Source organism: Podarcis gaigeae (assembly GCF_964106915.1).
Source record: "Podarcis gaigeae genome assembly, chromosome: 17".
NCBI lineage: Eukaryota > Metazoa > Chordata > Lepidosauria > Squamata > Lacertidae > Podarcis > Podarcis gaigeae.
Genome location: NC_139694.1, coordinates 25,353,870 through 25,379,123, shown reverse-complemented (window position 1 = coordinate 25,379,123; position 25,254 = coordinate 25,353,870). Strand labels below are relative to the sequence as shown.

Below are 25,254 nucleotides of genomic sequence, written 5' to 3'. Positions count from 1 at the left end.
GGCGGAGCAATTCTACAGGCCGGTCCTGCTTGTCATGCAAATAAAGTTGGGCGGAGGAGTCGAACTCGGATGCTGGCAGGAAGCCCACGACGAGCTTCCCTTTCTTCTTTTTTTAAAGAGCACGGCGGGCGGGTCGTGATATGCAGATAACGAGCGCGGGGGCCGTTTCTATAGGTTGGTCCTGCCCGTCATGCAAATACAGTGGGTGGAGTCGGGATGTGTGAGTGTGTGTAGAAACAGAACGCCGGCTGCAGACAGAAGGCAGACGAAGCGCTTCCTTCTTTCTTTCTTTTTTTTTAATGCACGGTGGGCGGGGCGTGAAATGCAGGCGGACGAGCGGGCGCTTCCATAGGTCGGTCCTCCTCGTCATGTAAATACGGTGGGCGGAGTCGACACGACGCGGAGCTCGGTGTGTGTGTGTGTAGAACGTCGACTGCCCCCACTTTTTGCGTGTGTGACTTTTAAATGCGATGGGCGGGGCGTGATATGCAGATGAGGAGCGGGCGCGAGCCGGGCGGGTAGGAGGACGCCGGCAAACAGCCGCCTGAGGTGGATTCAGTCAGACAAGAGCCGCTGCCGCCGCCAACCGACCTGACGGACTCTATCCTGGAAGCGAAGGGCTGAGGGAGGGTCTCGCTGCCACGGCGCTCCTGGATCCCCTCACATCCTGACCCGAGAGAGAGAGAGCCTCACCGCCCTTCACACGAGACGAGCCGGCCCCGCGGGGAATATGGCGAGTGTCAGAAATGGAACCGAAGGGACAAGCGCAGGAGGAGGAGGAGGCGAAGAGGTAACGCCGTGGGCGCGGGGGGAGGGGGAGAGGGGGGCGAGAGTTGCGTGTCACACACGCGTGAACGTGTGAAAGCCGTTACGCCGGTGCCGAACGCGTGAATCCCTTCCGTAGGTGATGAATGGGCAAGGCGCGTCGGGTTGTTCGTCGAGTTTCGGATATGGGTCGGAAGGTCGGTGCGTGGGAAAGGATGGAGAAAGGGAGAGAAGGTTTTCTCCTCCTCTCACTTTCTCGCCGCCTGGCGACCAACAGGTGCTGCTGTGTTGCAGTGCCGGATTTACGTAAAAGCTAAACAAGCTAGAGCTTCGGGCCCCGCTCTCTTGGAGACCCCCCCAAAAAAATTAAAGAAAAAAACCCCTGGATGTACATTTCCAAAATATAAGATAAAAAACAAATAAAATAAAACCTACATACAGCAACAGTGTTTTGTGTTGTAGGCTGTTATGTGAAAATGGTTTTAGATACCTATTAGGTCCGTAAATCACCATATAGCATATATTCAACATTAAAAAACAGCGACAATTTGTTGTTGACAAAGGACAGCTGGGCATATAAAGGGCCCCATTACCTTCAGTTGCTTAGGGCCTCATCAAACCGAAATCCAGCCCCGATGTGACCTCATAAATATCGAATGTTAAGTTCAATAATGGTAAATTCAAATCTCACCCGAAAGGATTGGGGGGGGGTGCAGAATAAAAAGACAAAATGGAACTCTTGCATCTTTTTTTTTTAAATGTGATGGTCAGCAGCGATGCTGTGTTGCAAAATTACATAGAATCATTCAGAACTGAGATCTCATTATCCCTCGAGGTGCTTTCGTTATTATTTATTAGGTGTACAACACCCTTCGTGTCATTTTTATAATTCGTCTAGGGGTGTAGCCAGGATTTACGTTGGTTGTGTGTGTGTCACAGGCAGGATACCCACCTGTCATCACCCTCTGTCAGGCTCTGTCTTAGCAGATTCAAAATGAAACGTCTCGGCCACAGTTGTTTTATTTTCTTTTGAGCCCAAGTGCTCAGGAAAAGAAACCCCTGTCAAGATCTTCCTACCGTTTCTACTTTTAGTTAAGTATTTTTATTTATTCATTTGATTTGGCCTAGGCAGCTGCCCCCTGAATTCATCTGTTCAGGAATTGCTTTGAAGCGCAGAAAAGAATTCCAGAGCTGCAGCCTGCAAATAAGTGATAGCAGTTCATGATACAAAGCTTGCAGACATCATGCCCAAGTATCCTCGTCTCTTTTTATTATATTTACCATTACACATATATCCCACCTTACTTCCAAGGGGTTCAGGGTAGCATGCATGTTTTCTCCCTCCGGATTTTTATCTTCCCAACAAATCAGTGACTGAGAGACTGTGACTGGCTCAATGAGGATTTGAACCCAGGTCCTGGTTCAACACTTTAACCACAATGACTCCCACAGTCTCTTCTAACCTGATATGTTTGTGGCTGTCAGAATGCCCCTTATCTGGGAAGACCCCAAATGTAGATCAAATAGAATATCTCTAGCAGCCTCATGTTATGTCGTTACTATATATGATTCCTGCAGCTGTTTTAAGCTGAAGCCATGGTGTTTCTTTTATGTTTTTGAAAGTAGTCTAGAGTGGCCCTCTTCCGCTGTACATTTTATTTCCTTATGGGAACCATGACTGCAATATTTTAGGTCATTTAGGAAGTCAGTGCTCGTACCATTGAAATTCTACACTCTGTAATAATAAACCACCTACATATGACCCCTGTCACCCAGATACTGTGCTGTAAAGAGCAGGAGGAAATAGAATGCCTCATGCTAGAGGTGCTTGCATAATTCAAAAGAGAGTTTAGTAAAACAATCCAGATGAGCAAGTGGACAAATGATGCAATATGAAAAATATGGAACCAGATATAGTAGGCATCTATCCTGAATAGGAGCAATTAGAGATGAATTTTAGTTTACTTTTATATTATAGCTGGATTTCTGTGTGTTTTGTCTGAGCTTTTTATTAGTTTTAACCTGGAAAAATGTAATTAATGGCACTATGTACAACCTGAAGTTGGTACTGGGGGTTTGATGAAGGAGATAATTCTTATCATGGATCATGCATAGCAGCAACACTTGTGCGTGAGATCCTGGCCTGCTTGTAAACTGTGCCCTGCCCAACATAGATACAACATTGGTATATATCTAGATTTTTGTCAAGACTTTATCAGGGGAAGAAAGGTGACTCAGTAGTCATGCCTAAGCAGCCTTTGTGGTGCTGCTGCAGGCTTCCTTTTCACTTGGCAAATTGCTTGATATGCCAATTCTACTATATCCTAGCCATTTTATTGAATGAGGATGGCTGTTAAAACTGTTCTGACTGCTTTTTAGGGCTATCTCATCACATAAATTTCTTTGCTTCAATGAATCTTTTAAATATTGGGACATATAATAACACTAAGTAAAAAGTAAAGGTAAAGGACCCCTGGATGGTTAAGTCCAGTGTGACTGTGGGGTGAGGCACTCATTTCGATTCAGGCCGAGGGAGCCAGAGTTTGTCTGAAAACAGCTTTCCGGGTCATGTGGCCAGCATGACTAAACCACTTCTGGCGCAATGGGACACGGTGATGAATGCCAAAGTGCATATAAACGCGGTTCATCTTTCCACCACCTCAGTGCCTATTTATCTACTCATACTGGTGTGCTTTCAAACTTGTAAGTTGGCAGAAGCTGGGACAGAGCAATGGGAGTTCACCCCATCATGTGGATTCGAACCACCAACCTTCCAATCAGCAAGCCCAAGAGGCTCAGTGGTTTAGACCACAGCGCCACCCATGTCCCTTTAATAATACTAGTAGATCATTTAGGAATATGAAGAGAAGAGTAACAACGGGAGTATTGAAGAAGTGTATCTGAAGAATACACTTCTTATCTGAAGAAGTATCTGAAGAAGTGTGCATGCACACGAAAGCTCATACCAAGAACTGACTTAGTTGGTCTTTAAGGTGCTACTGGAAGGATTTTTTTTTGTTTTGACAACGGGAGTATTGGTTATTTTAAAAACAGTGTATTTTGGATACTGTCCAGAAAGCTTCAGTAAATTGTGTTTTCCTTCTAAATCTGTGTAACACATATTTTTCACTTTGTGAAGTTAACCATACTGTGGTGTTTTGTTTTGTTTTAAATTTCCCCCTAATTTACCATTTTCTCTGGGATTCTATTCTGTGTCAAGCTTCCCCTTCAGGTCTCTTGTAAGTTTGTCAAGCTATCCAGGGAGTGAAAGTTCAGCAACTTGCCTTTCTGCAAATCTTCTTAGTCAGAATCCATTCATATGCTAGTTTTTGGTAGGCAGTTTTATGATGCTCTGCTGGAGTAGACAGTGGTCTAAATCTAGCTCCTTAATGTTAATTTGTTAAAGCTTGTTTGTAGCTCACCCTAGATCTCAGTCCTTTTCATATTCCTGTAGGACAGACGCCCACACTTAGAAACTGGTGGGCTGCCTTCACCTGGGCTGGGCTGAATCAATATAAAAAAGGATCATGGTGGAGTAGACCGCAGTTTAAAGCACTGCACAGGCAGGAAAGCTGTACCCTCACCACAATATGAGTTTTCTTGTTGAAAACACTTCTTCCAAGTTGTCTTTTTTGCAGATGGGATTCCCAGACTGGAAGTATCCGCCACTGAGGGGAAGAACAGTTGTCTCTGCTTCCCTCCCTAAACCTGCCGCAAGCTGAGAGTTTCACTCCACATCCCAACTGCCTATGGAATACTTAAAATGTACCCAACCACCAGTCTTATACAAATTAAGACCTGGTTCTTAGACCACATTTGGATTACCGTATTTTTCAGTGTATAACACGCCCCTGTATATGTCCCCTGTTTTGGGGGACTCAAAATTAAGGAAATGGGGGGAGGGAGAGATTGCCCCCGTGTATAAGACTACCCCCCAAAAAAATTATTTTTAGTAAAAAACAAACCCTAGTCTTATACACTGAAAAGTACGGAATATCTTGTCTTTTGCCATTGTGATGCTCCTTTCTTTCTTGCAATAAGACAGGAAGTGTTCCATTAGGCATACTTTAAAGTTCAGTGTTTCCAAACCTGTTAACTACTCCTATCAAGTTAAAAACAAGGCAGGAATCCCAAATTGTCCTGAAGCTGGTAACTATTTTTTTTTGGTTCAGATATAATGAGAAACTATGGTTAATTGAAGAGTTCCAAGTATAATTGCAGGTTTCTGGGAGGAGTCTGCATATGTAGGCATGCATGAGGCTGATTCATGGCCATGCACACAATTGTGATTCCATAATGTCTTATTTGCCTCTTGGCTTTAATGGTGAAGCAGGTAGAAAATAGGCTGCAGTTCCTTCTTTTTTCTAAGAATGCTTTTGACTGGAGAAATTGAAAGATGTAAGGATTGGTTATTGAAATATATTATTTTGTGTGTGTGTGTGAGAGAGAGAGAGAGAGAGAGAGAACTTGAGTCTTTGAAGTACCCCCCCCCCATTTAAGAGTTAATTAATGTGAGAATTGACAAAAGTATCACTAAAATGAAGTATACAGGATGTAGTTGCCTAAATTAAACTTATTTTGACTTCTGGACCTTTTGGATAAAATGGTGCCATGAACATTTCTAGGTCCTGAATGTTAACCTAACCCTGAGGCTAACTTACACAATTTTTATTCACTTCTGTTTCTCACAGAGATTACATATATCAACTTGCACAACACATTGAACAGTGCAGGCAACACTGGATCCTTTGGTAATTATTACAAGGCTTATGCAAGAGTAGTGTGTGAACCTAGCGGGAAGAAAAGGCAGCCATGGGGAGACACTTTGAGCAGAGAAAAATGTCATGGCTAGGGAGAGTGTTAACCACCACCCCTCTTTCCCCTCCTCGTCTGTTCCTCTTATCATTATTTTTAATCTAGGCTCTGCTACATGCATTTTCATATAAAATGTAGTTAAAAATACGTTTTGCTTTTTAGGAAATGCATGTAATAAAGCCTTGGCTATTTAAAAATAAAAAGTAGCAAGGGGCTATCAAAGAGAACAATAAATGCCTACGTTGCATTACTACAATATATAATACAGTGTTGATTATGTCCGTTGAGCATAATACTAAGGAGTACGTTTGTGACATGCAATTGGTGTCCAGGGGACAACATAAAGATTCCTCCATCTTTAAGAAAACTGAAGCCTCTTGATGGAAGCATTACATATCTTCAAGTCAAATTAGAAAGCAAATTAAAATAGCCTTTTACCCTTGTGCAATGCATCTATTTGTCCAATACCAAGTTGACTTGCCTGCTATGAACTATTTCCTACAAATTAAATATCATGGAAGACACAATCAATAGTGCCAAGGTCATTTGAGGAAACTGCCCCTTTGAAGTTTAAAGAGACACCTTGTGTAATCTGTCTTTAAACTTTGTTTATGTTTACATAAACAATTAACTACAATTACAATTAACTAGCTGCTGCCACCAAGCAGGGGAAATGTTCATGTCCATGAATCCTGGACTCATGTCTTATTATCACAGACACTATGTGAACATAAATATGTCAATCTTCTCCTATTTGCTCACAATACATTTCCAAGGCAGTTCCCGGTGCTTGGACAAGTTGAAGTTGAATTTAAGCTAGATGGTCATAAAACTGTCTGGATTAAAGAGAAGGCTCAAGAGATGGGAGGCAGACATAGCATCTCTTTGCATAATGACTTGGATCTGATGCTCTACATGTGAATAAGAACTCCAGAGGAAAAAATGTATGAGAGAACAGCTCTAAAGATGTCTCTCCGTTGGAGTAAAGGTTGAAGTACACAAGATCCTTTCAAAATGAAGTAACTGGAGAACAAAAGTGGATGGAACTGGAAAAGTAAAAAGGCAGGTTTTCATAAGGCTCTTGGAAATGGTGTCAAAGGCAAAATGATGACAAGGCTGAGGAGAGTATCCTGAGCTTTAGAAAGGAAGAGGAGTCATTTATGCACAGTACTCTGTGATTTGTCTTTCTCTCCTAAAGTGAATTTTTAATGAAAGACAAGTAGACTGATCTAATGTTAGCATGAACACTTTCTACTTTCTGCTTACCATTAACCCAGTTTGCACATATCGCTAAGCCAAACCATGGCGTAGCTCAGAGTCGCATTGCAGCAGGAAGACTGGGAGTACCCACACACGCATTCATGCTTTGCTGTAGCTTGGTTTAGAGTTTCTTGGTTGATTTTAATGCCTGAAATTGGGAAACAAGATGTGCTTGGGCTGCATAAATTACTTTGAAGTGGAAGTAATTCTACTTGCAGAATAAAGTTCAAGACCTGTTTTGCTACCATACTCCAGTTAAATTATGATGGTTTAATGGCAAGCATAGGACTCCTTCCCTCCTTTCTAAAATATATAGTAAATCTGCTAAAAGAACCATCTTTTATGCTGCTCTTATTTTATATTCTTAATGTTGTTTTATTTTGCTAATTTTGGTTAACCGCCCAGATAAAATATGCCGGGTGACTGTAGATCATAAACACATAAACAAAGAAAGGTTTTCATTCATATGTCTTAAACTGCCAAAGGGTTGTTTTATTCAGATTTCATAACTCGTGGAGTCTATAATTAGCATAAATCCTGAAATTGTGCAGCTGTATAAAAGTGCTCTAGCAAACATCCCTATGCACTGAAGTGAGAAATGGACTCAAGACAGCTGGTCATACCCCTTTGGCACTGATGTACCATTCAACCATCAGCTGGCAACTCCATCTTCAGCCTCAAAGAAAACAGGCCCTGTGCATGAAGGGCTCCACCATGCAAAAGAAAATCCTGGATTCCCCTTCTACATGTGTAGGGCCCATTCTCCATGTGGCTGAATATATCTGTGCAACTGAATATATAGCCATCCGGGTGTGTGTCTTTTATAGGAAATGTACACTTTTTGTGCAATCTGCAACTTCCATTTCAAAGTGATAACTCAAAAAGCAAGGAACACCAGTTTTGGAAAACTATATAATTTTATACTGCTCTCCCTTAAAGTAGCTCAAGGTGATTACATAGTATTATCCCAATAAGCTTTATTGGTGAGGGAGAATTTAACCTGGTCATCCCTGCTTTATGTCCCTTATTCTAACACTTCTCTTAATGTAATAGTTCTTTCTTTTCTAGAAGGAAGTACAAAAAATATTTTGATGCTCCAAGAATGTATTTTGAAAATGTCAGCCAGCACATTGCAGTTTATTATGCCAATGTGTACTATGCCAGTGTTGTAAGGGAGGTTTCATGTGGCAATAATTGGCCACTAGGGGATTCTCTTGTGGTGTAACTGAGCAGCTTGATATAAAATAATTGGAAGCCACAGAGAACTTGTGTAGTTCTGCCTTGGTTAAAATGTACTGCCTGCTGGCCTCTGTTGAAGGCTATTAAAGGATATTTTTGGACCCGGTTTTTGTTTTTGACTAAAGAATGTTCTACATGGTGTCATTTAAACACAATATATGTCATTTAAGGCTCTCTGAGTAACAATCTCTGAAAAGTCAGAACTGCGTGAAGCTTCATATTTTGCAAAGGTTTAGTAAAAACTAAAAAGTAACTCTCATAAAATTGCAGAATTGTAGAGTAACCATCATAGAAACATAGTATTGTGGAGTTCAAAGGGACCCCCCAGGGTCATCTAGTCTAAGCCCCTGCAATGCAGAAATCTCAACTAAAGCATCCATGACAGATGACCATCCAATCTCTGCTTATAAACCTTGTACTTTGTATTTTGGGTCTATGGGCCACAGTAAAGCTGTGTGTGTGTGTGTGTGTGTGTGTGTGTGTGTGTGTGTGTGGCTTAAAAACCTCCAGTGAAGGGGAGTCCAGTCCACCACTTCCTGAGGGAAACCTTTCCCCTGTCAAACAGCTCTTACTGTCAGAAAGTTCTTCCTGATGGAAGCTCGTTTCTTGCAACTTGAATCCTTTGGTTTGAGTCATAGCTTCCAAAGCGGGAGAAAATAAGTTTGCTCCATCCTCTATTCGACAGCCCTTTAGATGGCTATTATATTTCCTTTCAGTCTCCTCTTTTCTAGGCTAAACATGCCCAACTCCCTCAACCATTCCTCATAAGGCTTGGCTTTCAGACCCTTGATCTTCTTGGTTGCCCTCCTCTGCACACATTCCAGCTTGTCAATATCTTTCTTAAACTGTGGCGCCCAGAACTGGACATAGTACTCCAGGTGTGGTCTGACCAAGGCAGAACAGAGTGCTACTATTACTTCCCTTGATTGGGACATTAGACTTTTATTGATGCAGCATAGAATATTATTAGCTTTTTTTGGTGCTGCATCACACTGTTGACATGGTTAGACTGGTCTTGAGAAGAAGGATTCTAGGCCAATGCTGCAAATTCTATACAGTGGTACCTCAGGTTACATACGCTTTAGGTTACAGACTCTGCTAACCCAGAAATAGTACCTCGGGTTAAGAACTTTGCTTCAGGATGAGAACAGATATTGTTTTCCGGCGGCGTGGCAGCAGCGGGAGGCCCCATTAGCTAAAGTGGTGCTTCAGGTTAAGAACAGTTTCAGGTTAAGAACGGACCTCTGGAATGAATTAAGTACTTAACCCGAGGTACCACTGTACCTCGTTTCAACTAAAATGACGTTTGTACTGCCTTTTTTGTACTAACCTTATTTTAAGAACCTGTTAAAGTTGCTGTTATTTCTGCTGCTTTTTGACGTCACATGAAAGCGCATCAATGTACAAAATGTGGAATATAGGATTTTCCATTACAGAAACAATGTTCTTCTTCTGTTAATGAGTACAGAATATTTGATTCCAAAACTGCTTCAGCACACTGGGCTTTTTATTTATTGAGATGAAGCCCAACTTATTCCTTTATTTATTTATTATACAATATATAAAGCTAAAAGAGGTAAGAAATGTACAGTATATAAAACAAGTAATGAAATTGTTCTGACAGTGCTTTGGGACTGGAGTTATACGGTGCCTAAATGAGAAGCATAGCAAGATTTTCACAGCTGCATTATGTACTAGCTGCAGCGTCTGAACTGTGTTCAGCAGCAGACCCATATAGAACACATTGCAATAGCTCAAACACAAAGTTATTAGAGCACAAAGCACAGTGACCAAGCTGCCCCTGTCCAGCAAAGGCCATAGCTGGTGAACCAGGTGAAGCTGGAAATCACGTGCATCTAGTAAAATAAAAATCTAGATCAAAACATTACAGAGCAGGTTGAATTTATATATTTAAAAATCATTTTTTTGGGGGGAGGACCCATGAACCTCTGTTATTTTTTATCCATCTGTTACTCCAAAAGGGGGGCTGCCGAGAAATTGTGAGGTAGCTACATTGCGTGGCAAGTCCTGACCCCCCCCCACTTGGTTAAATAAAGACACATGACTCAAATATTTAAGATTAATGGGCTACAAAAGGCCACAACTTTATTGGTTACAGATGATGAACGGTATTGGCTTAGGCACTGGATCTAACCAACCATATCTGACTCCAGCCTGTCTGCAGGGAGTCCGGGAAGGGTTAACCACCAATAGGGGGAGTCCCCCTGATGCACATCAACTAGGAGCTCCCCTGGGGGTCACCAATAGGGGTCGTGCCTTAGGCCCTAACCTCCCTAGGCTTTGGACAGGGCCACGCCCCCTGGAATCCTTTAACGGAATACCCTTCAATATGTGGGGCAGGTGAAGGCGCTAGCTCCCCTCTTCTCTTCTCCAGAAATATTTCAATGCCTAACCGCCAAACCTTAAAAAGTTGTGACAATTTGCTACGAGGTAGGCGAAAACCAAGGGGCTGGTGCCAATTTGCCAAGTGGAAACATTCCTATCAGGCCCCTCAACGGCGACCAACCAAAGTCCATAGCAAGGTCAAAAGAGATGAAAACCTTAAAAGACGGGAGGGTGGGGAAACCGAAGCAGCTGAAAGCCAGAAAGAGAGAGATCTCCCAGTTGTGTCCTGCCTTTATTGGGCAGGCCACACCCCTAGACCAACCAGATTGGTTGGCCTGGCCAGTGACACAGCCGGGAATCCCCCAGTCGCGCAGGGCTGGCCACCCACCCCCTGCGCACACATGTGGAGGGGTCGTGAGAGCCCGCAACACCACCTCCTCCTTAAGGCGGAAGTGGACTTGCAGTCAAGCACAAAGGCTCATATGAATAAGTTTCTAGAGCAGCATGGCCTATGGAAATCCAAGGGAAGACAGGAAGGAAAGGTGTTGGTAAGCCAACATGAGGTTTTTTTTCCCTTTCCTTTCCTTTTTTTTTTTTTTTTTGGAACATGCAATACAGTGTAGTGGAAGGAGAGGAGCAGAAAACAAGCTATGCAGTATTTCATGGTCTCCAAAAAGTTGCTCATTCTCTCCTCTATGCAAACAAGCACCCACTGGATATTTTTGCATATCGCCGTGAAAGTTGTCTGCTACTCAGCTCAGAAAGGATCAGATGGAATAGTTCTCATGCAAACCAAACACAGTGGTAAGAAAGCCCCTTAGTAATATTTAACTTCTGTAATGTCAATGAATAATCATTGCCTTGACTAAACATTGCATGTTTGGAATAGAAAAAAAAAGCTTTTTGCATAACCGACCTGCAGTGTCTACACTGAAAATACCCCAAAATCTGTAGTACCCCCTGTGGCTTGGTTCCAGATTTCATATATTTCAAGACAGGAAAGCTTCCCTGCTGCCATCTATATTTTCTTTTTTATATATAACAGGCTGGCTGGGGTTGATGGGAATTGCCCAAATCATCTGGAAGGTAACAGATTGGGAAAGGCTGCCCTACTATAGTACAGAACTGACCAAAGTTGTCCATTAAGTAGAGCCAACTCCCCATTTACGTGGGGGTTACATTCTGAGGCACTGCATACATTGGTGGGATGTGTGTAAGCCCACGCCGTTCCGCACCCGGCTGCTTCTGGGGCCAAAAATGGTGCATGTGTCAGTGGTCACATGTGGCTCGAACACGTGCAGATGGTGGATTGCATGTATTCCATCTCAATCATCAGTCTGGCCGTTTGATGTACTTGGATTGAGGTGGTCTGACTTTGGTTCCTCTCTAACTTTCCTGCTCCTTTCTGCTCATTCTCTGCACAAAGACTGGGGGACACACATGAGCCTGTTTTTTTGCCCCGCTCCCAGTTCAGCAAATGTATAGCATAAATTTGTGGTCATCATCTTCCAATGCAACCATAAATCTATTTAGAGATTTTTTACTACCGGAGGGTAGAAGACAAGTCTTGTTGTCATAACAGCTAAAGAAAAATGTGGATAGAGCTGGAAGCAGATGGCATGTATAAATAGACAATGAGCTAAAGTAAAACATGTGAAGACAAATGAACTGCTGTTTCTCTGCACTCTCAGACTGGCCACACTGAATCTGTGCCAAAATCAGCTGGCTATTCTTTGCTGTTTCTTGACAAAATCAAAGCTGTGTCCAGATATAGTGCTTTAATCCAAATTACATTAAAAGACACAGACATTGAGCTGTAACCATCCCTTCCCTCAAGGTTTTAGAGAGACTTTTGAGCTTAGCAGAAGAGCTTAATAGTGCCAGCTACTTTAGTGTTAAGTGTCAATTAGTGGCACACAGGCAGGTAGGTTTAACTGGATTTTTACAGTTGCATATGCTCTTCATACAGATTGTCTTCCACCTGAAATGTCCAGACCACTATAACAAAATAATTGGATAGTAAATGGACTATATTCTAAGACTCTGAATATAAAATTCAGGTTAATGCTTTGAAAACAATGATTTTAAGCAAAAATTATATACAGTCTATATTAATCTGGAAAACTCTTAAGTCGATTTTCACTGTGAACGTTCTTTAAAAAAAAAAGCAAAGAATTTAATCCATCAGAATTCAATCCAGTTTCTAAATCTCATTAGAGTCAAACACATGCCTGAATTCATCCTGCTCAAAATCAATGGGACTCAGAAGGTAAGACTGCAGTCCTAACCCCACTTACCTGGGAATAAGCCACACTGAGTTCAGTAGAGCTTACTTCTGAGTAGACATGTTAAGGATTGCACTGTAAGTCCACAAAGGTCATAATTTTTTTATAATCCTTTTTTTGATAATGCATTATTGGGTTGGGTCACTGATGGCACATCAGTGGCTAAAAATCTGGACATTTCTCTCTGAACTGCCTGGGATTGTTCTTATTCACCTAAACTAATAATAATTTGACTAAACCATTCCAAGGTAGTCTTGCTGGTACTGCCTTTAAAGAAAAGTCAAGAAAAGAGGTTTAAAGACTCTCTCGAGGCAGTTTAAAAATGTAGTTTACACACCAACAATTGGGAAACACTTGCCTGCAAGCACTCCAATTGGAGAACAGCCTTTACCAAAGGTGTCATGGGCTTTGAAGATGCTTGAACACAGGATGCAAGGGAGAAACATGCTAAGCGGAAGGCACGCTTGGCAAATCCACACCGTGATCAACTCCCACCCAGAAACCAATCTCCCCACTGTGGAAGGACATGTGAATCCAGAATTGGCTTCCACAGTCACTTACAGACTCATTGTTAAAACCATGTTTATGGAAGACAATCTTACTTGGCTACGAGTGATTGCCAAAGAAGAAAAAGAAGCCCTTAAAAAACAACACCAACTGCTACATAGAAACATGAAAGCTGGAGTAGGTAGTACATGTTCAACCTTTAAACTCTTTTAAAAGTTAGAAGATACCATTGGTGACTAATGATTCTTACTGATACTAACGTTTGACGTTTGCACAATTTGTTTCCACACAGCAGTGAAGATGGATGGGCTCTGTTGAATGTGATGAAGGGAATGGGGAAGTATTAAAAATTGTCGTGTGAGTGCTACAAAGGGCTGCTTCAACCAGGCAACATTTGGGCAATTGTTGCATAAACACATGGAGTTACAGCGTTGAAAGTCTAAGTGCCTTAGGCTGCCATCCTATGCACGCTTACATCAGAGTAAGTCCCATTGGACTCAATAGGCTTTACTTCTGGGTTGGCATGAATTTCACTATTTAGTTTTACAACAGGTTGCTTGTGCCACAGTCTTCTGAGGGAGAAGTAAAAAGCTTGACCACAAGGGAGCACTCAATGCAAAAGGATTTGCTTCTAGTATCTCCATAGTAGAACAAAGGTAACGAAGACAAGCAGCAATTCATAAGCATTGAAGACCCTTATGCTCTTCTCGTGAAGATGGCAACAGTCTTTAGATTGGGGGTGTGGAATATGTGGCTATCCAGATGTTGCTTGACCACAACTCCCAGCATTGCTGACCATTCTGAGCAGGAGTGGAGGGAATTGGAAACCAACAAATGAGAAGGTTCACAGTTTCCCCACCCCTTATCTAAATGCAGAAATGTACCTTGAATTTGAGTGTTGTCTATGTCTACAGTGGGGGTGGCTAACCTGTGGACCAGATATGACCCCGCAAGCTACAGGAAGAGACCCACCAGCCCCCACAGCTTTATTTCCTAATATCAGTACTGTAGTGCTGAACAGTGAGCTCAGGAGATAGAACTGCCTTCTCTTTAGAAATTAAAAGGCAGCACCCACCCAAGCATTGTTCCTGGAAAAACTCTCAACCATTTGGTCTGGTGCCTCAGACTGGATCCAGCTTCAGTCTGTTGGCTCTCATCCAGTCCCTTACCGAGACAAGACAGCGGTCCAGCACATCCACTGCCTCACCTGAAGATGTAAAGCAGAAGTAGGCTGAAGAGCACTTCCCAAGCATCACCCTCTGGAAACGACCATCTAAATAGGACCAGAACCATCATAAAGTGGTGCCACCCACCGCCAACTCAGACAGCCGCTCCAGAAGAATACCATGGTCAATGGCAGTAATGAGACACTGCAAGCTTTGGACTTGCTCACATGCAGCTCCTTGCAGCCACACCTGAGAAGAGTGGAAGCTTTTGCTTCTGATTTTCTACAACTCAGCATGTCATCCAGATCCCAGACAGTGAACCGCTCTGATTATTCTGTGAACCGCCCTGAGACCTGCCGGGTATAGGGAGGGTATATAAATTCAATTTCTTATTCTTATTAATGGTAACTGGTTTGTTTGAAACAAGCAATAATTAAGATTAAGCACAGTTTGTTGATTTTGCATGATGTAAGCAAACTGTCAAAACCCCTTCAGCTGCAACCACACTGAGCTATCAGTGGTGTCCAAAGTCTCAACAAATGAAACTGATTTGTAAAAAGGTTACACGGAAAAAATACGAGAGACATTACACATACTTCTGTAAAACAAGAAAATCTTTAATAAACAAAAAACTAAAAAAAGAGGGCCACATTTGATGAAATGAAGGGCTGTGAGGACCGACCGAAGGGCCAACCAAAGTTGTTGAGCTTTTTTTAGGATTTTACTCCAGGAGATTAAGGGCCTGGCGGGCCGAATTAGGCCCCCGAAACGGACTTTGGACATGCCTGTGTGTGACACCTGAAGTAGATCACCTGAATGATCTTTCATATTCCAGTTCAGATCTTCACTTAGGTTCTCATTATTTCAGTTGGCTTAAATTTAGAAGATAAATTTAGACTGTAATCTGAGATTGAAAACAGTTTGAGTTCATGTTTTTACAAGCAAGTAGTGTCTTGCTTTCCCCCCTCATGTAAATAGTAGGTGCTCAAGATAACTATTATTTTAGTCCTATATTTGGAAAGAACTGATTTCATTATAACAATTAAAATTTATAACAAAACTGCTACCTAGGCTGGCCTCTAAAGATATTAGAAGTTTGCAATGGAGACGAAACAATGTAGTGGGGCTGCAGCAAGAATTGCATCATAGCAAAAGCGTCCATGAGGCATTATTAGTGTGTAGTGAGAAATGTGCATAGTAATAACATGTTCACTGTGTTAGTACAAGTAGATTTTGAAAATCGTATTGTATGATTTTGTTTCTGCTTCATGAAAGAATCTATCATTATGGACAGTATGGACTCTCCATGGTAGCCAACTCTTTGTTAGTCCTAGGCAGATTTTTGTAAATGGCACGTTAAGATGATGCCGTCAGCCCATTAAGAGGATCCAAGAGATGCCCACTGCCCCCTTTGGACATTAATTTATCATGTTATCCAGATATGGTGTCAGCATAACCTCAGGACTTAGTGGATATTCCTGCCATGGGCATGGTGAGGCAACAAGAAGGGTAGATAGAGAACTTCATACATCATTGTTCCCTTTACATTTCCAAGAGTCTCTTCTGCTGAGAATTCAGAGATCTAGCTCAGTAAAGAATTAACAGTAAAGCCAATAAGACTCAAAGGTGTGCATGACACTTTAGCAAAAACATTAGGGTATTTTTTAATTGTTGCCCAATTTTGTTATACACTGAGAATACTGAGAGCTTTTCTTGAAAGGCAGGATATAAGTATTCTAATAAAAACAATACTTTGTTTTTAAAATAACATCAGATAAACACATTTACAAACCCAAATAAAAAAAATTAGTATGTTGTTTCAGCATAGGATGATGGAACTGTGGTTTGAATAAGTTACACAACTAGAACTCTTGCTAATTTCCCCACCTTATCAGGAAGAATAGTTCAACCCCAGTAATTGGAAATGAATCATTTGCTTCTGTTCTTCCATTAGATCTTGTGACAACGCACCTTTAGAAAGTAGTTCAATATCCTGCTTGGTGCAGGGGTGGAGCAAGTTTTTCAAGGAAGCTTATTGTAACAGAGGTTCCCGGACTTGTTGAGCAATAGCCCTGAAAGCTGCAGGTGAAGCCCAGGGAGGGAAACATAAACCCTGAAAGTTGTATTTGGAGTGTTTTAGGGCCAAGAACAATTAATTTTTGTTAATAATACTGCTTTTAAAAAAAGTGTGCATAAACTGAACACACTATTTGATGGAATGTAGCTATGTCTCTATGCTAATTTCCTGCCCAAAACTATCCCTGCACCCCATGCTGTATCTGATAGTCTCCTGGCAACAAAAGTTCATGACACAATAAATTAGTTTATTCTTTAAACTGCCACTTGGGTCTTTTTTAAAAGCATCCTTGTAACTCTCTATGAAACCTCTTCTAGTTTTCATTATCCTTCTTGAACATTTTCCTGCCCAATATTGAATACAATGTTGAATAAATATGCAGTCTCAACACAGCAAACATAAATCCCTATGTACCTACTTCAATCAGATAGCAGGAACTGGTACCTAGTTTGCATATAGAGAGGTTGCCAAGTTTAGAATTCTACTGCCAGCTACTTGGTAGCCAGTGTCCATAATTTCTTGTGACCCAATGGTGTGTTCCTACTAGGGATGTGAATGATGTTTGTATTTTTCAAAATTACCTATGAAATATTACAAAATTTGCTATTTTGTGTACACATTGAGCAAGATTCCGTGAATGTTTGTTGGATTATGATGCGTTGGTTCATATTATTTTCAAAAAGAAATAAAATGGGGGGGGGGGGAACGACCTTTTTTTTGTAATAATCAATCCTGCTACATTACTGTCACTTAATGCAAGTCATATCCTTTCCAAATGCACATACATTGTATGTCTGTAGTAAAATTACACAAATCAAAATATGTTATCAGTTATGTGGCCCAAATACATGTTGCATAACACACATAATTTTTGAAAGCAATTATGAAATTTGATGAAAGAGAATCAAAAGAGAATGAGCTGTGAAACAACATGGGCTCAGTAATTGGCAAAAAATGAAAAGTGGGAAAACATCACGAGTTACATCACTTGTCCCTACTCACTGTTTAGTTAGTTAATTAAAATCATGAATTCGCAACAAAAGGCTTGAAGAGATTTACAACAGAAAATAAATTAATAAAAATACCCCCAAAATACTTCCCCAAATAATAATCAATCAATCAATTAATTAATTAAAAATAATAAAAATACCCGAACATAAACATGTTTAAGTAATGTTGCCATAAAACTTTATTACCCATTGTTGTAAATATATATACTTACATTTCTATCCTTGGAAGGGAAAATTGTGCCCTGATTTAACAACAAAGACAAGCCAAATGAATGAACTGTATGTTGCCCTTATATGACACACTCATCCAATTGTTGGCACACCAGGGGATGGTATCTGTAACAGATTGTCCTGTTAGTCAAGTTCTTAGAATTGCTCCTCTTTTTTTAGAGCATCTGATCTAAGTTCATAAGAGGTGAAATGCAGTCTAGGTAACATAGCAATGCATTATCCTATTCTGCCTCTAAATACAAAAGCAAACAAATCCCAGATTACTTGTGTGTCCCCAGCTTGGTCTTTTTTCACGAAGCAGTATTTAAACTAAGTCTCTAGTCTAAGACAATCAATACATTTATAAGCTGACTGCTATGTGTACAAACCCTCTGAAATTCAAGTTGAAATGGTTTAATAATTTGCCAGAGGGCTAATAACTAGCTGTTGTTGTGTGTCCCCCGCTCTTGGAATTATTTTTACTGATCCCCACCCCCTTGCAAACATGTCCATTCTGTCAATTGGGGGATGAATAAGATCCACAGATCTGATGCATGTTTGTGGCTTTTTTTAGAGAACCATTGGTATCAGTGTTAGAAACTGAGATATGAAAGCTAGGAGCTAAATGGCAGCTTAAACCTAGGTTATGGGTGCATTAATGGAATGTCTAGTTGTAATTTTTTATAACAAGAATACAAAGCTGAAAATGAGTGAACTGCAGCTAAAATATTATGTTCATTTTTCACATGGTCTAGTCCTTCCCCTGCCCACCACCCTAATATTCTTAAGAGGATCTCTTCTCCAGTCTTCAGAGAGTAGCTAGAAGTAGGGAGACAGAAAAAGGTCCCCCTTTCTTTCCACTCTGCAGTTTCAATCTGAAATCTTAGGTGCAGTACTGCACCCAGATCTCAGAAACTACTTGCGCTAATGAAATTCCCTGTTGTAAAATGCGCCTAAAACAAAGGGCGTTTCAAACACTGATCAGTATGCCAAAGACACTCAGCTCTACATTTCTCTTTGTCATCTGAGTCTGGCATGGCTGTGAAGGTGCTGAGCTAGTGCCTGGATGGTCTGGGCGAAACCCAATAAACTACCGTATTTTTCGCTCCATAGGGCGCACCTAGTTTTTAGAGGTAGGGAAGCACGAAAAAAAATATTCTGAATCAAATGTTGCACTAAACTATTTAAAGCAGCAAAGCGGGCGGCTCCTGTCCGCTTTGCTGCTTTAAAGCGAGCATCAGAGGAGGGTAGGAAGGAGAACCATGGCTTATCTAAGTTCAGTTTATAATTCTGAGCCTGATTTATGGCCATCAAGATTAGCCTGGCCTTCTCAGTGGATATCTGGGGAGGCTGAGGTGGACTTTCCAGTGGTCAAAGTGTGGTTGTGTCTTCCTGCCCGGCATCTATTCTACTTCAAAGCAAGCTACGGAGGAGGTAAGGAAGCGGAGCCATGGATCCTCTGCTCGCAACTGCAGCGGATTCCCTCCACTTTGAAGCAGGAAAGTGGGAGAGGAGCATACACGAGTGTAAGCTGCTCCTCTCCCACTTTGCTGCTTCAAAGGGAGCCCGGGAGGAGGGAATCTGCTGCCTTCGCTAGCAGAGGATCCATGGCCCCCTTCCTTCCCTCCTCCGTAGTTGCTTTAAAGCAGGAAAGTGGGAGAGGAGCCGCTTACATGGCTTACACGGACGGAATCCCCTCCTCTCCCTCCTCCCCGGCTCAGGTCAGCAGCAGTGGCTCTTGCTGGCTTTACAATGAGCCGGAAGAGCTGCGCAGAGCGTGTCAGCAGCAGCGGTTCTTGCTGGCTTCGCTCCATAGGACGCACAGACATTTCCCTTACTTTTTAGGGGGGGAGTGCGTCCTATGGAGCGAAAAATACGGTATATATAGTGGTACCTTGGTTTAAGAACAGTGTTGTTTAAGAACGATTCGTTTTACGAACTCCACAAAACCGGAAATAGTGATCCATTTTGCAAACTTTACCTTGGTCTAAGAATGGAATCCAAACAGTGGAAGGGAACTGGCGGGGGAGGCCTCATTAGCGAAAGCGACTAAGAACAGTTTCAGTTTAAGAACAGACTTCCAGAATGGATTAAGTTTGTAAACCGAGGTACCACTGTATAGTTCCCAGATCCAGTGAATTGGTGTTCAGCTGGTTCTGAATGAGTCTGTTTACACAAACTGAATGTCAGCTCCGGCCAACAAGAGTTTGAAATGTAGTGTAACCAATTTCAGCTTACTAACAATTTATCCTTACTAATTTGCAGGAAAGCTTTGAGGATGCCTTTGAAAACATCCCTGTGTAAGTATGATTTTTTAAAAACCTCATTCTCCTAATAGAGATGCTGGGAAGAAAGGCGGAAGTGAGAAGCATACATTTAAATTAAATGTAGTGTTATCCTTTCTGCTCTTTTTACATCACTTCCAACACTGCTTCTCCTTAACTCCTCATGTTCCTGCTACTTGTTTCCTTCTGTATCTGCAGAACGTAGTTAACCTACTGCTTCTTCCCTATTTCGTCAGCTTATTATTGTAATGACATTTAACTTAGGGCTTCTCAGCACGGTCCCAGTCTCTTTTCATCTCAGCTTGTGGTTCAGAGAAGAGAGAACAAAAGTCACTCTATAGTGTCCATAGATCTGCTTACCCCCTTTAAGAGGTGTGGCGGCCTTGTGAGATGGCCAACACCTCCGTCCCGCCGATGATACAGGGCTGTGTGTTCGGGTCTGATGCGTGCCGGAGCGCGAGCTTTGGCTGACACTCCTGGCTTGAAATCCTGCTCCACATCAGACTGCCGAATTGGCCAATGGCAGGGTGGCACGGAGGGTGGGGCTCTCCAGGGGCGGGCCTGAGGGAACAATCAGGCTTCCCTCAGGTCCGCTCCCAGGGGGTTTAAAACAGCCTACACCAGCCCCCGACACCCACTCCAGTAATTTTGCACTTACTCATTGACTTGACTTTGCTATGGCTGCAGTGGTCACTGTATTTTGGGGGCTGAATAGGAATTTGCCTATCAGGTGAATTGGTTATGCCCTGGAGGTTTTGCTTACCTTGTAGCAATCATCACAACTTCGGCAGTTTAGGCACTGGGTAACCTTAGTTTTAAGGGACGCAAGTGGTGCTGTGGGTTAAACCACAGAGCCTAGGGCTTGCTGATCAGAAGGTTGGTGGTTCAAATCCCCGCGACATGGTGAGCTCCTGTTGCTCGGTCCCTGCTCCTGCCAACCTAGCAGTTCGAAAGCACGTCAAAGTGCAGGTAGATAAATAGGTATCGCTCCGGCGGGAAGGTAAACAGTGTTTCTGTGCGCTGCTCTGGTTCACCAGAAGCAGCTTAGTCATGCTGGCCACATGACCCGGAAGCTGTATGCAGGCTCCCTCGGCCAATAAAGCAAGATGAGCGCTGCAACCCCACAGTCGTTCGTGACTGGACCTAACAGTAAGGGGTCCCTTTACCTTTTAACCTTAGTTTTGGTTGAAAGGGTTGTTGTACTCTCGCTTTCCCCTCCAGAAAAAGGTTATCCCCTTAAAGGGATTCCTGATGGAGTTGCTTCTGTCCATTTGCCCTTGCGGGGGCTTGGGCCTTAGTGCTCTTAGAGGCGGCGATCCCTGTAGGGATCCTCCTATATGATCTAAGTCATAGGAATCCCCACTGCTGGGTTGACCCTGATGTCATTTCTAGCAGACGGGCCAGAAATAAATGCTTGCCCAGTGCCTATGCCAAACCACTTCATCTGTAGTCAATGAAGGTGTAGCCCGATTTGATCCCATTCAGCTTTGTGGTCTCGTTTATTTGGTAGTTCATCTAAAGGGCACATTTGTTATTGTTCACTTTTTTGAATTGCACATGAACCGTACGCTGCTCCTGCTTGCTGCATGCTTATCCAATACAGCAAAATAACTGTGAGCGCAGTGCTGTCAGCTACAATATCAGATTTCCTTATGCATCACAGCCAATATGGCGATCAAAAAAACACTGAAAATAATGCCATCATTGCTAGGATGTGTCTGTCTAATTAGTGCAGAAAGGTCTTTTAGAACAATATGTTTGTTAAAGATCTCAAGCTTGATGAGTTGTTCTGCCATACTTATACAACTATGCAAATTTACTCAAATTGTGCCATTGACCTTTGTGAGTCTTACCTACACCATCTGAACTGCATAGATAGTGTTTTCCAGCTGATCTGCAGATGTCCATGTGCATATAAGTCCCACCTTCTTTTCGCAGCTTGTAGTCAAAAGTGAAATATTTTGACCCCACCTATTGCTAAGGTCCTGCATTAGTAAGGAAAGAGTAAGGAGAGCATAATGGCTGTAGATAAATTTCCAGTTGGTTGAGGGTAGACTCAGGCTTTTTCCAGCACTGTGGCTGCCTGCATGATAGGTTCTTCCATCATTACTATCAGGAACCCTTGAGGGAACACATTTATCAACATCATACATACAGAATTGCAACTTAGGCCACAGCCTTTTCCTCATTTACCAGGGAGGACACCCTTTTGAATTCAGTGTGGCTTACTTCCTCCCAGGTAAATGAGGAAAAGGCTGTGGCCCAAGTTGCAATTCTGTATGTATGATGGACACCTGTAGGCAAAGTCCCTGGATCCAGTCTCTTCTCAGGCATAAATGTAATAGGTGACCTTAAGCAAACCACTGTTCTTACAGCATGGGGATAATGCTGATCTCAGCTGATCTGGATGACTCAGCTGGGTGACTGTTGCATGGGAAAGATTGGTGGTACCCCAAGACCGTGGGGCCCTAAGCTATAGCTTGTTTAGCTTATAAGTAAATCTGGCACTGGTTGTAAGCAGCGGCAGGGTGTTGTGGGTGGAGGGGCACCTCACTTCCCAACACCATGCTTTGATGCTACTTCACTGAGATTATGGTGCCGGCACAGTGGCAGAATTGGCTATGTTGACACTACACTGAGCTCTTGGAGTCTTGTCCCTTCCCCATTCAATAAACAGCAGGGACATGCAGTGTTAGCAAGTCAGGGTAGCAACACAGCCCCAACTGCTCCACCCACTGCTACTGGTTGTAAGGATTATTGAGAGTGTATTTGAGGCACTTCATGCATGGAAAAGGTGCCATAAGATGCTAACTATTCAGCATTAAAATTTTCAATATCAGTGGCTTTGAATTGTTTTTTATTGCATCTATACATTAAGTAGAAATACAGATATATCATAAATATTTTTTTTAAAAAAATAGAATTTCTTGTAAAATCACAAAGTGCAGGTATGAAGAAACATTAGAAGTGCCTTTCCCTCTCCCTCTCCTTTCCTCATACTGAAGTTGGATATTCTTAATCCTTGATCCTACCCAAGCTGCTCTGTGCGGTATTATTGCAGAGATAGAAGCCAGAAGTGTTTAAGAAAGGTTAGCCTTTTAATCTCAAAACTGTGGTTAAAGTTTTCACTATTATCTCTTGATAAAGGAATCCATATTAAGGTGTACAAAATTAAAATACCATCAAGAATGTGGAGTACTGTTCCATTACTGGTTAAAGTATTTGATAAGCCAAGTTGTGTTTGCTAGTACTCAGGTTCTATGAGTGTGTGTTTAGCTTTTCTGTGCTTGGATTTATATTAATAAATGTTTGTGCTTATGGGAGATCTGGATGTGCTGCAGTTTGTCTAACCACATGCATAAGCTGCAGACATCATAAAGAAAAGTGAAAAGAACCCATGTATTTCTTAATATTGTAACTGCATTTATATAACTGCTTTGATTTTTATATTTATATTTTTATGTTGTGTGTACACATTTGACATTTGTGTTCCATGTTGTAAATCACCCTGTGATTGGCATCAGAATCTGCCTGTCCGGTGGATCCTGCTGCCTGAAGCGGTCTCCTCACCTTGCCTCATGGTTGGGCCAGCCCTGGCTAGAGAGTTCAAGCACAGGATCAGGAGTCTGAGACTAGGCAAAAGCTTTGAAGATGTCACGACAAAGGGCATGTTTTGTAATGCCACCCTTACTTGCTGCTTGCTTACTTTTTATAGCAACCACTTAACCCTTAGTAGCAATGGCCCCTGGGAGGACAACTGGGCTCAGCCCTCCACCTTCGTAAAGTGTTTCAAGGCTGCCAAATTTGCTTTGGTGGAGGCCACTTTCAGTAAGTGCTCCAACAAATGCTGTTATTGGGATTTTCCTTCCACCCACGCTCAGTGATCCTGCTATTGGACCCCTTTCTTGGTCACATCACTCCTCTGCCTACAAGACATGTTATTCTGGTCAGCAAGAGTGAAGCTCACACAGAGAGACTTTGGCTTCGCTTCTTCTTCTTAGCACATTCCTTCTCTGCCAGACTTTCCTTTCTTGCTCTAATCTCTCTTCTAGCCCCAACCAGCAAATCTAGAATCATAGAATTTTAGAGTTGGAAGGGTCATCTAGTCCAACCCCTTGCATTGCAGGGAAAATCTAGCTCCATCACAATTTCCCCCATTAATTACTTGCCACTCCTTTTTCCACCATGACTGCCAATGTGGTGCCACCACCATAACTTGCTACTGTTGTGGAGTGGGATGCAACTGCAACACGGGTTTACAGATTTGGGGCACTACCAAATAGTCTGGAAAGAAAAGCCAAGATGCATCTTCTCATCTTAATTCCTATGCCCCACAAATAACCGGGAGATGCATTTTAAATAAAAGGACACATTCTAGAGCCAGTGTGGTGTAGTGGTTAAGAGCGGCAGTCACATAATCTGGGGAACCGGGTTCATGTCTCCGCTCCTCCACATGCAGCTGCTGGGTGACCTTGGCCAGTCACACTTCTGTGAAGTCTCTCAGCCCCACTCACCTCACAGAGTGTTTGTTGTGGGGGAGGAAGGGAAAGGAGAATGTTAGCCGCTTTGAGACTCCTGAAGGGGAGTGAAAGGTGGGATATCAAATCCAAACTCTTTTTCTTCTTCTTCTTCTTCATCTCAAGTAAAAACACGCTGATTCCCAGACCGTCCGTGGGCCGGATTTAGAAGGCAGTTGGGCTGGATCCGGCCCCTGGGCCTTAGTTTGCCTACCCATGACTTAACATGGCTTGTGAAGACTTCTAGAAAGCTCACTTGCTCTCTCTGTAGTTTCTTAGGAGAGCATGAAGCTCTTAATCCCAGGGTTTGAGCCCCATTCTGAGTGAGAGATTCCTGCATTGAAGGGGGTTGGGCTGGACTTTTGGGGTCCCTTCCAACTTTGCAGTTCTATGATTCTATGATCAGTGGAAGAATATTTCATACTGTTGGCTTCTTCGAGTTTCCATGCCCTCTCTAACATTTCTCCTTAGATATCTGTTGTATTGCATGCTATATAGTTATCCATCTCACTATCATGGATCATACTTAACACCTACTTAAGAGAAATTCAAACATAAAGTATAACAGACTGAATTTCCAGTAAATAACTACCATTCTATACTTCTTGCTATACTATTTTTAGAACAGGCAATGAATTATTAAACAGCTCTGTTGTTTCTAGCGCTCTGTTCTGTTTAAATGCGGCGTAAAATAGCCTGGTTCTCCTTTTCATCAGATTTAAAACATTTAATGTTAATTGGAGCACAGAAATCTGGAGCACAAAAATCTTTT

The 25,254-nt window shown here is 42.2% G+C and overlaps 1 protein-coding gene across 2 annotated transcripts in view; it reads left to right on the top strand.

The window, feature by feature from the left end:
* The first annotated feature begins 342 nt into the window (after positions 1–342).
* TTC39B (tetratricopeptide repeat domain 39B) overlaps positions 343–25,254 on the top strand; it is a 51,595-nt gene continuing 26,683 nt past the window's right edge. The window contains exons 1-2 of one of the 2 annotated variants that reach the window (XM_083719127.1): positions 343–790; positions 19,946–19,980. In XM_083719127.1, the coding sequence (XP_083575253.1) occupies positions 731–790; positions 19,946–19,980 (95 nt within the window). In that variant the 5' untranslated portion in view covers positions 343–730. The remainder of the gene's footprint in view (positions 791–19,945; positions 19,981–25,254) is intronic. The other variant, XM_083719128.1, reaches the window with a different exon arrangement.